Source organism: Pseudogymnoascus verrucosus (genome assembly GCF_001662655.1).
Source record: "Pseudogymnoascus verrucosus strain UAMH 10579 unplaced genomic scaffold scaffold_18, whole genome shotgun sequence".
Classification (NCBI taxonomy): Eukaryota; Fungi; Ascomycota; class Leotiomycetes; order Thelebolales; family Thelebolaceae; genus Pseudogymnoascus; species Pseudogymnoascus verrucosus.
The window spans coordinates 269,091-282,262 of NW_017263669.1; the positions used below are offsets into that span (position 1 = coordinate 269,091).

At 43.8% G+C, this 13,172-nt stretch overlaps 5 protein-coding genes across 5 annotated transcripts; 4 read left to right on the top strand and 1 right to left on the bottom strand.

Moving 5' to 3' along the window:
- The first annotated feature begins 31 nt into the window (after positions 1 to 31).
- VE01_04690 (uncharacterized protein) lies at positions 32 to 2,415 on the top strand. Its single transcript, XM_018274159.2, has 9 exons — positions 32 to 587; positions 659 to 878; positions 935 to 1,043; positions 1,096 to 1,108; positions 1,164 to 1,358; positions 1,422 to 1,552; positions 1,617 to 1,768; positions 1,821 to 2,091; positions 2,156 to 2,415. Exons 1-9 carry the CDS (start codon positions 325 to 327, stop codon positions 2,389 to 2,391), a joined length of 1,590 nt encoding a protein of 529 aa, XP_018131053.1. The 5' UTR covers positions 32 to 324; the 3' UTR covers positions 2,392 to 2,415.
- A 3,075-nt stretch (positions 2,416 to 5,490) lies between these two features.
- On the bottom strand, positions 5,491 to 7,174 carry VE01_04691 (uncharacterized protein; the record flags this gene model as incomplete). The annotated part of the gene is made up of 3 exons (XM_018274160.2): positions 6,694 to 7,174; positions 5,875 to 6,628; positions 5,491 to 5,814 (listed from the first exon to the last, which is right to left on the bottom strand). Exons 1-3 carry the CDS (start codon positions 6,933 to 6,935, stop codon positions 5,491 to 5,493), a joined length of 1,320 nt encoding a protein of 439 aa, XP_018131054.1. The 5' UTR covers positions 6,936 to 7,174.
- A 141-nt stretch (positions 7,175 to 7,315) lies between these two features.
- VE01_04692 (uncharacterized protein) lies at positions 7,316 to 8,531 on the top strand. Its single transcript, XM_018274161.2, has 3 exons — positions 7,316 to 7,668; positions 7,746 to 7,951; positions 8,022 to 8,531. Exons 1-3 carry the CDS (start codon positions 7,367 to 7,369, stop codon positions 8,507 to 8,509), a joined length of 996 nt encoding a protein of 331 aa, XP_018131055.2. The 5' UTR covers positions 7,316 to 7,366; the 3' UTR covers positions 8,510 to 8,531.
- A 677-nt stretch (positions 8,532 to 9,208) lies between these two features.
- VE01_04693 (uncharacterized protein) lies at positions 9,209 to 10,932 on the top strand (the record flags this gene model as incomplete). The annotated part of the gene is made up of 3 exons (XM_018274162.2): positions 9,209 to 10,135; positions 10,188 to 10,480; positions 10,538 to 10,932. The coding sequence occupies 3 exons, from the start codon at positions 9,209 to 9,211 to the stop codon at positions 10,929 to 10,931; spliced, it is 1,614 nt and encodes a 537-aa protein (XP_018130998.1). The 3' UTR covers position 10,932.
- Positions 10,933 to 11,250: 318 nt separating this feature from the next.
- VE01_04694 (uncharacterized protein) lies at positions 11,251 to 13,045 on the top strand. Its single transcript, XM_059463642.1, has 3 exons — positions 11,251 to 12,017; positions 12,074 to 12,190; positions 12,326 to 13,045. Exons 1-3 carry the CDS (start codon positions 11,698 to 11,700, stop codon positions 12,930 to 12,932), a joined length of 1,044 nt encoding a protein of 347 aa, XP_059319752.1. The 5' UTR covers positions 11,251 to 11,697; the 3' UTR covers positions 12,933 to 13,045.
- The last annotated feature ends 127 nt before the right edge of the window (positions 13,046 to 13,172 follow it).

A 13,172-nucleotide genomic window follows, 5' to 3' on the forward strand; every position in this document is an offset into this window, starting at 1 on the left:
AGTTGGATGTATAACCCTCGTGCTGCGGGGGTGTCTCGCCGTCCCATGCGTGGGATGCAAGCTTGATATCCACTGCCGCCGTTGCAAAATCTCAGTAAATAAGGGAACTCCACACAAAGTTGTGTTATGGAAACAGCATGTCGGTCCCTGTCTTTGACAAGTGGACTGTATCCCCCGCACAAGGCAAGATAATACTAGGCCCACCCCGCGATACAAGTCACGCTGGGCGCCACATCAGCAAGCTTCTTCCATTCGAAAGTTGTTTCAATTTCTTTGAGATTTGATACCTCTACCAAATTTTCTAGACCTCATTGTTATTTCATCATGACGCTTAACGAAAGTGCTGCTGCTCATGCAGCGAGTTTTCTCTACCCACATGGATTTCCAACCGCCCCTTCGCCAATCAAAATTATCACACTTGCTGCAGTCTTGATATTTACAATCAGCTTCTTCGTGAGGGGCAAGAAGACGAAGTACAGCTACCCCCCGGGCCCAAAGGGCAATTTGGTAGTGGGAAACACCTTTCAATTAGACCCTCGGTTCCCTGGTGCTAAATTCGCATCATGGGGACAAGAGTACGACGACATGTAAGTGCGATTCTATACCCGGGGCAAAAGTGTGACTAGTTTGCGTGGAGCTGATTCTTTCTCTGCGATAGGTTCTCTATATTTCTCGGTTCTACCAGATGGGTCGTTGTCAATTCCTCGAAGATGGTGCGCGAACTGCTGGATCGGAAGGGTAAAATCTACCTCAGTCGTCCATACTTCCCGGTGACACAGGAAATCTTATCTGGTGGCATGCGAATTGTCTTGATGCCACATAGCGAGCGGTGGAGAAATCTGAGGAAGATCATGCATCAGCTATTGACTGCCAAAGCGGTAAATGATTGTAGCCATCTTTTGGATTGGGGGACTTGACGCTGATGAGCAAATAGGCCGATAGCTACAAGCCATACCAAGAAATTGAGTCGAGGAAGCTGATATGGGATTATTTAAAGGCACCTGAATTGTTCTACCTCCATGGTGCGCGATTTGCCAATTCTGGTCAGCAACATCCCCACCAATGAACACACAAACCGCTAACTTCGTTTTTTAGTTATCATGTCGGTGTAAGTTACTTGAAGTTAGATATCTAGGAGTATAGAGCTAATTCTCTGCGCTCAGTGTTTTTGGTCGAAGAAGTAGCATGAGCGAAGCAAATGTCAAGGAGTTATTCAGCTGCATTGACGAATTCATGAAACTGCAGGGATCGCCTTCAGCCAGCTTTATCGACGGATTCCCTTTCATCGCTCGATGGTTACCCGTGAGACTGCAGTGGTATCGACCGAAAGCTGAGAAGGTATTCCACGAAACCTTGAAGTAAGTTCTCGACCTTGATCTGTGTCATCTTCTTTATCTCAACTAAGAACCCTGAAAAAACAGAGTGTACGAGAACTTCTTCGACGATCTGCAGAAGCGAATCGATCAGGGCGAGAACCCGGAGTGTTTTGCGCGGTCTCTAGTCGACTTGTCAAAGCAGTACAACTTCAGTGACGAGCAGCAATATTTCTGTGGTATGTTTTCCAGATTAAAACGAAATGAAGTGCCCAGCTGTCAATCGACTAACTTTCCTATCAGCTGGTACCATCATTGAAGCAGGATCTGATACGACCAGAAATCAGATTAACCTCATGCTTGCAGCCGCAGCTAAATACCCGGAATGGGTAAAGAAAGCCCGACAAGAACTTGACAGTGTCCTAGGAGACGCCAAAAGACTTCCCGACTTTGATGTGAGTGCCAGCAAATCTGTACTTGCCCTCATAAGCTGACCACCTTTGAAAGGATTGGGAATCTTTACCATACATACGGGCAGTTATGAAAGAGACTCTAAGGTGGCGCCCGAACATGATCGCGAGCGGTGTGCCACGCGTACTTGTCGAGGATGATGTCGTTGGGCCCTACAGATTCGAGAAAGGCACCGTGTTTACGTGGAATCATTATGGAATTTCCCACGACGAACAAGAATACAAGAATAATCAAGTATTCGACCCAGACCGATTCCTTAATGAGGATTTGAACGATATGTTGAAAGGACATTGGGGATTTGGCATGGGTGAGCATTGCCTAACTATTTATCTAAACCAAACCATAGATTGGGATTCTAACTTTTGATGTAGGACGACGCGTTTGCGTAGGCTGGCATGTCGGATCTCGAAACATGTTCATTTCCTTCTCTCGCCTTCTTTACTGTTTCGATTTCGCGGAAGATCCATCGGAGCCCATCGACGAGACAAGGATTGATGCCTTTGCGCATAAAGCTGCTCCCTTCAAGCTCAATATCAAACCCAGGAGCCAGGCTCATGCTGATCTGATCGAGCGAGAATGTCGTGTTGCCGGCGAAGCTGTTTCGTGAAACGCAAGGACGGGTTCAGAAAACTTCTTCGTAAATAACCATTGAAATCTTTCAATAACCATAAAATAAAAAAATATGACTCAAACCAGTGTTCCCCAAAATAGTAAGAGTATTTGTGGTTTTCGAATAGTATTCGGCGATGAGCAGTATTCAGGCCATATTTAGAGTATTCGGCGAGTATTTGCCTAGATCTCGAATAGTATTTGGGCCCTCGAGTCCTTAGCGCTAAGATGCCAAGCTACGAAGATTTTACCCCGCCCTTATAGATAGATCCGTAGAAATAGATCTGTAGATACTATATTACTTGATATTTCCACTAGAATGAGCGACTCTAAGTTATTAGCGATTCTAAGTGACGAAGATGAGGATATATAGCGCCTACTACCCCTTTTTCTAGAGTCTTCACCGTTAATAGCTCTACCATTACTACAAATACAACTATAACTCCTAAATACTTAGTTACCGTTGTTCTTAAAGAATGTATTTAGTAGAACATTGTTAAGCACTAGCCCTATAACAATAAAGATTGTCTGTATGTAAGATGGCTGTAATTATAGGCTAAAGCTAAAGCTTTTAACATAGAATATTACAAGTAATTTATAGAGGTATGTTGAGAGCATGCATCCTTTATTATACGAAGCTATAAAACTAGGATCTTCATTGCTATAGCGTGCTTAGAGTTCATAGAGTTAGAGTTCACAGGATTCGTAGGGCGCTCTAAATATAAGAACTGCCTAAAACACCTAAGCATTCTTTACTCCTTAAGTAGGAGGATCTAGCTTAGTTCCTATCTCTCGATATAGAGAGTTATTACTTACATTTATTGTATCTAATAACTTACTAGTAAGTCTAGTTAATCGGCCTTCGTTTCGTTAGCTTATTTACTAGCTTAGTCTATTAACGTTAGCTATATTAACAAGCTCCTTAATGCGCAATTTATATAAGACATTCTATAATTACTATATAAAGCTATAAATTGAACTCTAGGCTTATATAGCAAAGGGTAGATAGTTATTACTTACAACTAATACATAGTCTGTAATGAATGGCGTAGAGCACGCTATAATAACTATCTATTAGATAAATAACGAATAGGTTTACTAGCACTATGTTCTTAATATCGTACATCTAAAGGAGCCTATTCATTCTAGTAAATATCTTATAGAGCAGCTTTAAGCTGTTACTAATGACTTTAGTATTATACATAGAGTCTTTACTATTACTAGAGATAACGCATTAAACAATACAGTAATGCTTATAGAGTTTAAAATAGGGGCATGCATAAGTGTTGTTTCTATGTAGCAACTATAGAGCTTTATAGTAAAGAAAGGCAACGTCTAATGTATAGCACATATTATAAACCTTATAGTTTAAGTAGCTTTAACTATGTTAAAAGCTATACTATTAGAACAAACAGAATTATATAGGCTTAAGTAAGGCTTAGCTTATACTTAAGGCTTTATTTCTAATTAAGAAGAAGTAGTAACAGTTCTTATAAAACTACGCTAGCATATCTATGTCTTTTAGAACTGTTAAGCGTAGAAAGATGTATTAAAAGTACAAGTATCTTCTATAGGTATTTAGGTAGTTTTAATGTCCCTTAACATGCCTATATAATAGAACTTAACATATTATATGCTTAAGAACGCTTTAAAGCTTAAGTAGCTAATTAATGCTTTATGTACTTTATAAACGATAGATTTAAGTATACGTAATATTATTATTACGTTAATAGAATAGTAAGTGTTATATAGACTAAGGGCGTTCTTTAAGATATTTGTTAAACTAGTAGAGTAAGTTTAAGCTAATAGTTATCTAACGTTAAACGTCTATATTATATACTATCTATAGCTTTTAAATAAGCTTAAGGTAATGTAAAAAGCTCTATTAACAATAGCTATAATTAGTGTAGCTTATAAAGTAGCATATAATAAGCTTAATACTTATTATAACCTTATAACAAATTAAGGCTTAAGCTACTTGTTAATTGCTACTATCTACAACCTAAGATTCAACCTAAGTATATATGAATTTTATATACTAGATAGTATAAACGCTATAAAACGAGATAGAGCAAGAGCATAGTTTACAGCTTGCTATAACTAGTATAAAGACTGTAAGAACGATATATAGGTTACTGCTATTAAAGCTACTATTACTACTAAAATAGAGCAGCTAGCGATCCTAAGAGAACTTGATTCTAACGACGAGATGTATTAGCATTGTAGGCCTTCTATTAAGGAAGTTAAGTGGCGACGATGGTTTAAAGAGAATAGGGTCAACTATAATACTAATATCCTTAAGTATTAGTAGGCAAAGTAGTATTAGTATCTAGTTATATCACGGATTACACGGGACTATTTAGCAATTCTAGCCTCATTGGTAGCGTTAGAGCGTATATTTAGTATTAGCAGTGATATAGTTACAAAGAAAAGAAACAGGTTATTACCTTTAACTCTTCGATATCTACTCTGCCTACGGGATTGGGGGGTTATGGGCGACGAGGATAAGGAGTAAAGTAGAGTAGACAATTATCATATTTCATTACTATATACTATAGTATTCGGCGAATACTCAAATACTATTCGGCGAGTATTCGTACGAGTATTCGCCGAATACTCTCAGATTACGAGTATTCGGGCAAACCCCGAATACTATTCGAATACTATTTGGGGAACACTGACTCAAACAAATATATTCTTAAGAAGTACATAGTTTAAATGTTTATTTTCAATTGCATTCGCCTTGAAAGCTTTTTCTTGCGAAGTTTTAGTAAATAGGGGCTACATATCTAAATATGGGCATTCGCCCAACCTCTCTTCTGTGCCGTTTTAAATGTATATGGAGAGTTTAAAGAAAATTTCATAAGCCTCTACCCTGGTTTGCCAAATTCGTCTCTATGTAATGAAAAGATAGTACGTGGAGTCAATGCAGCATGTATTCAAAGCATGTAGAGAATAGAAAAGATGGCACAATAAAGGATAAATGTTTATTTGTCATCTAGAGGCACTTGTTCGTGTAAAACAGTTGAACATTGAAGATATTCAGATCTGCTACCCAAATATGTCTCTGTACTATAAAAAGAAGCTGGAATCTCTCTCACTCCTCGAAGTCATCATCCATCACCTCGTTCATAGCTTTGGCCATATTTATGGTTGCCTCTGGATCATCAGTTATATTCTTAATAAAAGCCGCCCGCTTGGTCTTGAACTCATCGTCCTGACAGTGCAACCGGAGCTTATTCTCGATTGAGGCAGTATTCGTGTACTCAACAAAGGCCTTCTTTCTCACTGTAGAGTATCTCTCTAAGAGAGCTGCTGGATCGGGCTCATTCTTTGTCAATATTCGAATCATGCAGTTGCCGAGAGCAGTTGCATCAAGGAGGCCAGTTGTGAGTCCTAGGCCACCGATGGGATTGTTTGACTGCAAGCATCCATTTAGTATCAATACAACAAATCTGCAGTCTGTGCTTGGGTAACTTACGTGTGCTGCATCTCCTGTTAATACTACTCTACCGGACGTCAACTTCTCTGCGACCCTTTGATGAGCCCAGTATGGATTTGCTGCAACGATCTTGTAGTTCAAAGGTCTTGGGCCAGGCATGAGTCGCTCCAGCTTTTCTGGTAGCTGAGCCAAGAGTTCTTTCTCGGGGATGCTGCAGCGGACACCAAATGCCACACGCCATAGGCCCTCCTTATCGATACGTGCAATCACGGCCCAATCTTCTTCATCGACCACCATGACGCCAGTAGAGTAGCCATGGCTCGCAAAATCGTACTCGATGTTGACTGCCATAAACCGGAAATCGTTCCACGTGAAGCCGCGGAAAGGAATACACTGGGAGCGGCGGACCGATGAACCAGCGCCATCTGCACCAATCAGATATTTGGCCGCAAAGTACTTCTCACCACGCGATGTAACTGCTGTGATACGCACGCCGTTGTCATCCTGCTGAACGCCAGCAAAAGTATGGCTGAATTTGACATGGAAATTAGGAAGGCGTTGCGCGTGCTTCAGAATCAAATGTGCGAGACGATCTTGGCCCGTGTTAATGCCTATGAATGGATATCGCTTGAAACTTTTTGGAACAAGGTTGAGTTTGACGGTTGTGAGAAGTTCGTCACCCTTGTTGTGGGGTGTGCGAAACTGAATGCCGTCGTTGTTCTGATGGCCGAGCTCGACCAGATCATCGAAGATGCCCACTTTTTCAAACTCATTGAGGACGATAGGCATGTACCTGAAGGGAGTATTAGTATAGGAAGCACCATCTCGAATATTTTCTACGAGGGGTTTATGACTCACGCAATAGCTCGTGGAGACTCCGAGATTGCAGAACCACTCTCAATGACCAGTACATCGATGCCCTTCTGGGCCATTTTCAAGGCACAGAACAAGCCACTCGGTCCCGCGCCGACAACAACGACATCGTGTTGCTCAAATGGATCGTCGGCAATTGGGTGCAGGTCCTGGCGGTATGTGGTTGAGTCTGGATCATCATTCTGCGGCTCGTGTGTTGAACTACTGTTGTTGATTGCTGACGGCATTGTGTGTGCTTAAGGAGACGGACGAGAATAGATGCAGAGGATTATGTCGAGGGGGGCGGTGAGGAGGACGACGACATATAAGGTTATGAGGGGAACCAGGCATGATCTGGCATGGATTGTGTATATATATTTCCTGAATAGGGGTCACCGTATGTGCACCATCCATTTTGAATGACCAGTGTGAAGCAGCCGCACGACTACTACCGATTCGTATCACTGGATGTGAGGAGGGGTTGAATGGTGGCCCATCATCAGCTGGACCCGTGGGGGAGGCGGTCGGGGTGGGGTTCGAATGATGCGGGGGATGCGGGGCAGGAGAGGCTTACCACATCTGGGCACGGCAGGCTAGGGGCACACCCGCCCGAGTAAACCGAAAATCCCAACAAGGGAATGGCTGTGTGCATGGCTGCATCTGATACGCATAAAGTGCAATGCGAATGTTTTATTTATGCTCATGTTCTATTGTTTATCAGCAATCTCTACACTGCGGAATTCGAGCCTCAACACCACAGCAACACAACACCACAACACCACAACACCACAAAATGTCTAACGAAATCATCCTCGACACATCTATCTTCGCTGACCTGCGGGGAAAGAACGTTATCTTCACTGGCGGTGCAAGCGGCATTGGGCGGGAAGCCGTCATTATCTTCGCCAAAGCTGGGGCGAATGTGACCTTTGGCGATGTTAATAAAGTCGAGGGCGATAAGCTTGCTGCTGAGCTGGGAAGGTAGGACTTGGTTTGATTTTGATTTTGATCTTGAGTCTAGTTCACACAACCTGATTTTAACACTGACTTTCCTGTAGCCACGTGCAATGTAAACAAACAGACGTTACCAGCTTCCAAGCACTGAAGGACTTGTTTGCAGCGGGTGCTGAGGCACACGGCCCAGCAGACATTGTATGTGCTAATGCAGGTATTCACGAGAAGGAAGACTGGCTGTCGGAAGAATATCTCGAGAAGGATTGCGCATGGCCTTCCATGCAGGTAAACTACGTTGGCGTTCTCAACAGTGAGTCACCCGTTGGCCTTGTGTCAGCAATCATGATAGCCTCTTGGGGATATAGCTAACGAATAAATAGCCATTAAGCTCGCTCTTCTCTCCTTTAAGCGCTCTGGGAAAGCAGGTTCCATCGTGCTTACCGCATCAGTGTCCGGATACATGGACTCGACACCAGTATGCGCATACACTGGAACAAAGCACGCCGTGGTAGGGCTTCTCCGTAGCTTCAAAACAGTGGCTCCTGTCTACAACACTCGCATCAATCTGATTGCGCCATGGATGACCAACACGCCTTTTGCTGGTGATACGGCGATGAAGATGTGGGGAGAACTGCCCATGAACTCTCCGGAGGGATGCGCCAAAGCGATTGTTTTTGCAGCCATCAACCCTAAATTACACGGCTGTGGTATCTGGGTTGGCGGGAATCGCTTGTATGAAGTGGAAGAAGGTTATATCCGCACTAGACCGGACTGGCTTGGGCAAGAGATGTCAGATAATTTCCAGAAGGGTTGGGATCGTCTCTCAGCCCCTTATGGCAAAAATGGCGCCTTGAGCACTCTTCACTAGTATGTAGATTTTACAAATGAGCTTGAAACTATAACATGACGCATATCTCTAAAAACATTGCTATGATTGTGATGTTCCAGACTGTCTATTTATTAAGCCTGTTAGTTTGATTCTGGCTGAAGATTTTATGGATTTTCTACATGATCCAGTGCATGATATAGTTACTTGGTCTCGTCGGACGGCTTCTGGGGAAGGAGAGCTCAGGGTAACTGATTTTCGAATTCAAAATGGATGGGTCCTGAGCTATGTGTTGGTATTGCCGCCTGAATGGTCGCTGTGGGGATGGCACGCACAGCTAATTCTTACAACTATGTCTGAGTTAGGAGGAGTGTTTTCGTAGGTAAAACAGAAGTAGGAGGGAAAATGCACATGTGGAGCATGTGATTACGTCTTGTACATTTAGACTGGGTGCTCTCTGCTCTGATCTGCTAGAAGCGTACTAGGAACGTATGCGGGGTAATATTTGCGGCTGGGTGGTAGGTGGTATATGATACAAAAAAGACACCCCCATATCCCCTATAGTGGGACGAAAGCGATGGCACATAAATTAGCGTTATTTCTGTCCAGAAATTCAACTATTATACCACCATCGTGGTCCATTCTGTGGTCCATTCTAATTCTACTCTTTCCCCCCAGAAATACCTAGGATCTGGAAGTCTCCGATACGTGCCCAACATGCCTTCATTGTTATCAACCAACATGGCTTCATTGTTATCAACAGTTATGGAATTCGGCAAAGTTTCTGTGACCACGCATATGCCACAGACAGCTATTGGCATGTTGCTTGTCTTTACGCTGACCATTTGGTATTTCACCGATGCAAGGAGGAGGAAGCTTCCACCGGGTCCGCCAGGAATCCCTCTTTTGGGTAACTTTTCGGACATGGCAGATTCAGAGAAAGTTCGAAGCAAGGTGGTCGAATGGGCTCAAAAGTACGGCGATGTTGTTTACACCAAGATCGCTGAAGTCGACTACATCTGGCTCTCGTCTCCAACCGCGGTCAAAGATCTCATGGACAAGAAGTCGGCCATTTATTCATCCCGTCCAAAAATGCCTTTTGCCATGGATGTTGCCAGTGGTGGAAAACGTCAGCTTCTTATGCCATACAATAACGAATGGCGAAATATTCGGAAATACAGCCACCAGCTACTCAACCTGAATGCTTCCAAGGCATACCAACCCATCCAAGACTATGAATCTCTTCAGATGATGTATGATATGCTGAAGGTTCCGGCTGAGTTCTATAAACACAATCAACGATATTCTGCCAGCGTCATTATGACTGTCGCGTATGGTATCCGGGTTCCAACATTTGACAGCCCCATCGCGGCCCGCATTTACAAGGTCCTCGATAATTTGACGGAGATGTCAGCACCTGGAGCTCAAGCGGTAGACTCCATGCCCTCGCTTCGTTATCTCCCCCAGTTTCTCCTTGGAAATTGGCGTGACAAAGGGCGCCGGTATTTTGAGCACGACTCGGACGTCTACTTGACCATGTGGAATGATTTGAAGAAAAGGGTGGATGAGGGAACTTCCAAGCCATGTTTTTGTCGTGATTTCTACCTGAGTGATCCTGCCAAGAATGGTATCGACGACCTGGCTGCGGCATATACCTGTGGTGGTCTTGTATGTCCCCAGAAGTTCTTTTGCGATATCGAATTCAACTAATACATAGTAGGTAGAAGCTGGCTCAGAGACAACTGCGTCATCTCTGAACAACTTAATTCTCGCCATGTGCCAAAACCCCGATGTTGTCAAGAAGGCACAAGAGGAGCTAGACCGAGTGGTGGGGAACACCAGAATGCCTACCTGGGACGATGAATCGAATCTTCCATACATTCGAGCCATTATCAAGGAACTCCTTAGATGGAGACCCGTGAACAAGTTTGGGATGTTCCATGCAAACACCGAGGATGACTGGTACAAAGGAAATTTTATTCCCAAAGACAGCGTTGTCATTCTTAGCTGGTGGTAAGTGGTCATCTCATTTTCGTTTTAGTCAGACGGCGGACTGATAATTACCTACAGGGCTATCCATTACGACCCAAAGAGATATCCAGAGCCGGAGAAATTTAAGCCAGAGCGCTACCTGAATTACAAACTATCGGCTGCTGATGCTATCAACCTCAAAGACCCACTAGATCGTGATCATTTCTCATATGGCGCGGGACGTCGTGTCTGTCCTGGTGTGCACGTGGCTGAGCGCTCGCTATACATTAACGTGGCGAGGTTTCTCTGGGGGTTTAATATTTCTAAAAAGCGAGGCACTGATGGCAAATTTATTGAGCCCGATGAAAGGATGGTCAGGGGCTTGCTCAGTGTTCCTAATCCCTTCGAGTGCGATATCCAGGTCCGATCAACCAAACACTCGGACTTAATCGTTAACGAGTTCCAAGTAGCAGAGAGCAATCAACAGGCTTAAGGAAATTAGATGCTCTTTTCGCACAATACAATTTTATGTTATCATCATTAAGTTTTTCATCCACTGGTTACAATATATTAGTGACATAGATCCTCCTGAGATCGGTAGACCTAGCATTTCTATGGTGTGAGGATCTTGACATAAATAAATTTAAGCAAGTTGCTCAACTGGTAAAAAGGCACAATAGCGGGGACCAACGCCGAATTACTCATCTTACAATTAAAAGGAGGCACTCAAGTCATGTGTAACACGTGATCGTGGCATATACAGTGTCTGCAAATGGACCATCATGTCACACTCAAAATAAAAAAATTGCCATCGCATGATCTTCAGGCAACAGTTAACCAAACACTATAGCGCAGATCTTGCGACCCTGCATGCTTCATTCGCTTTCAGTACCCGTACCTGTCCACAACATTGGGTAAGAGGGGGTAGGCGGTTTGCGGAGGGAGGTTTGCGGGGTAAGAATCGCCCCCGCCCCCGCATTTGAAGCGTCCGCCAGCATCCACAAGGGATGGATTCTCCGCAAAATCAAGGAGAATTCTATCTACGCCACGTTCTCCATGGGAAATGCCATTAGTTGGTCAGCATTAATTTCTCGTCGTCAATTCCCGCAATTCATTATAACTTATTCTGCCCCGCACTGTTCACTCCAATCCATTGTCCACTTCAGCACCATAACTTGAGTAACACAATACCACAAGCTAGAAACTTTATACACTTTCCCCTTCTTTTTTACTTCAGGTCAATTTCTGCAAATCTCAAAATGTCCGAATCTACCGCTCGGTCTGTGATTGCCATTGTTGGTGCCTCTGGTACCTTAGGAGCGTATATTTTCTATCAGCTCAAGCATTCACCATATGACTTTGAAATCCGTACCTTGTCGCGGAAACTCACGCCGCCAAAGGGTGGTGACAAGCAGAATCACTGTCAAGTTGATTTTAACAATGTCAAGCAGCTCGAAGAGGCTCTGAAGGGATGTAATTTCCTGGTTAATTGTATGGGTACTGAAGGGGCCTATCACGCAGCGAAGGTCAACCTCGTCCATGCTGCTGCGGCGGTTGGTGTCTTTGGATATATTACCAGGCAAGCTAGTCCTGTTAGAAAACAAATCCAGTATGGCTGCTAAGACAATTTCACAGCGACTTTGGGGTTGACTATAATTTTCCCGGCAAGCACTTTGACCATCCTTGTTGGCATGAGAAGAGGGATCATATTGAGTATTCTAAAAAGCAGGGGTTGCGCACCATTGCCATTTTGTAAGTGGTGATATTTTTATACTCTTAATTATTATCATTGAAAGACTGAGTCTTTAATGGCAATACTGGACTCGGAGTGAGAGGCGCCAAAAACTTGCAAAGTATACAGGCCAAGACTGACTGATCAATGTGCAGCCCAGGATTATTCCAGGAAGCGCCGTTTGGCGCATTTGGTCCATGGCATGGATTCGATCCGGAAACGCGAACATTCGTCGTCGCAGGAACAGGTCACGAGCCCATCACCACCTCTAGCAAGCTTGACATCGGCTCCGCCGTCGCACGTATATGCCATCTCGTCCTTAGCACGGAAGACACTAAGGATAAACCTCCAACTCAACCGTTGGCTGGAAAAGATTACATCAGGATTGCTAGCCATAGCATCACGCCGTACGAGGTCATCAAAGTCATTCACGCCCATGGCGAGACGGAAAACAAAACAAGCGGCGACGACCGGTCCAAGGACTGGAAGGTAGACGCGCTCACCACCGAAGAAATGCGTGCTAAGTTCCAGTCCACGATGAAGCTCGTGGTGATGGATGATGTCGCGCGAGCAGCACTTGGTCCCGAATTCGACATAGAGTTTGCAAACGAGATTGCAGGGCGGGTTTTCAGAGCCATGGGCGACGGAAGCTTGCACTTCAAGACGAATGACAACGAGCTCCTCAACCCAGGCCAAAAATATTGGAAATGGAGGTCGGTGAGCAATTTTGAGCGCGACACCATACCAAAGGCTCTGTTTTAAGAGGACTTGTTGCACGTACATATGGTGCAGAGAGCCAGAGTTGATATAGTTGTTGGTCAATTTCTGGTGGTTGCTTAATTGCCTTTCTTGTAGTCCGTTAAGATAGTCTGAATGATAAATTATGTCTACCTCATATCTGAATTATATATCTGGCCCGAATCGATCACAGCCGATGAGTGAATGCATTCAGACAGTTTATTATATCTGCATTTAGATGCTTCATATGCAAAATATTTCATC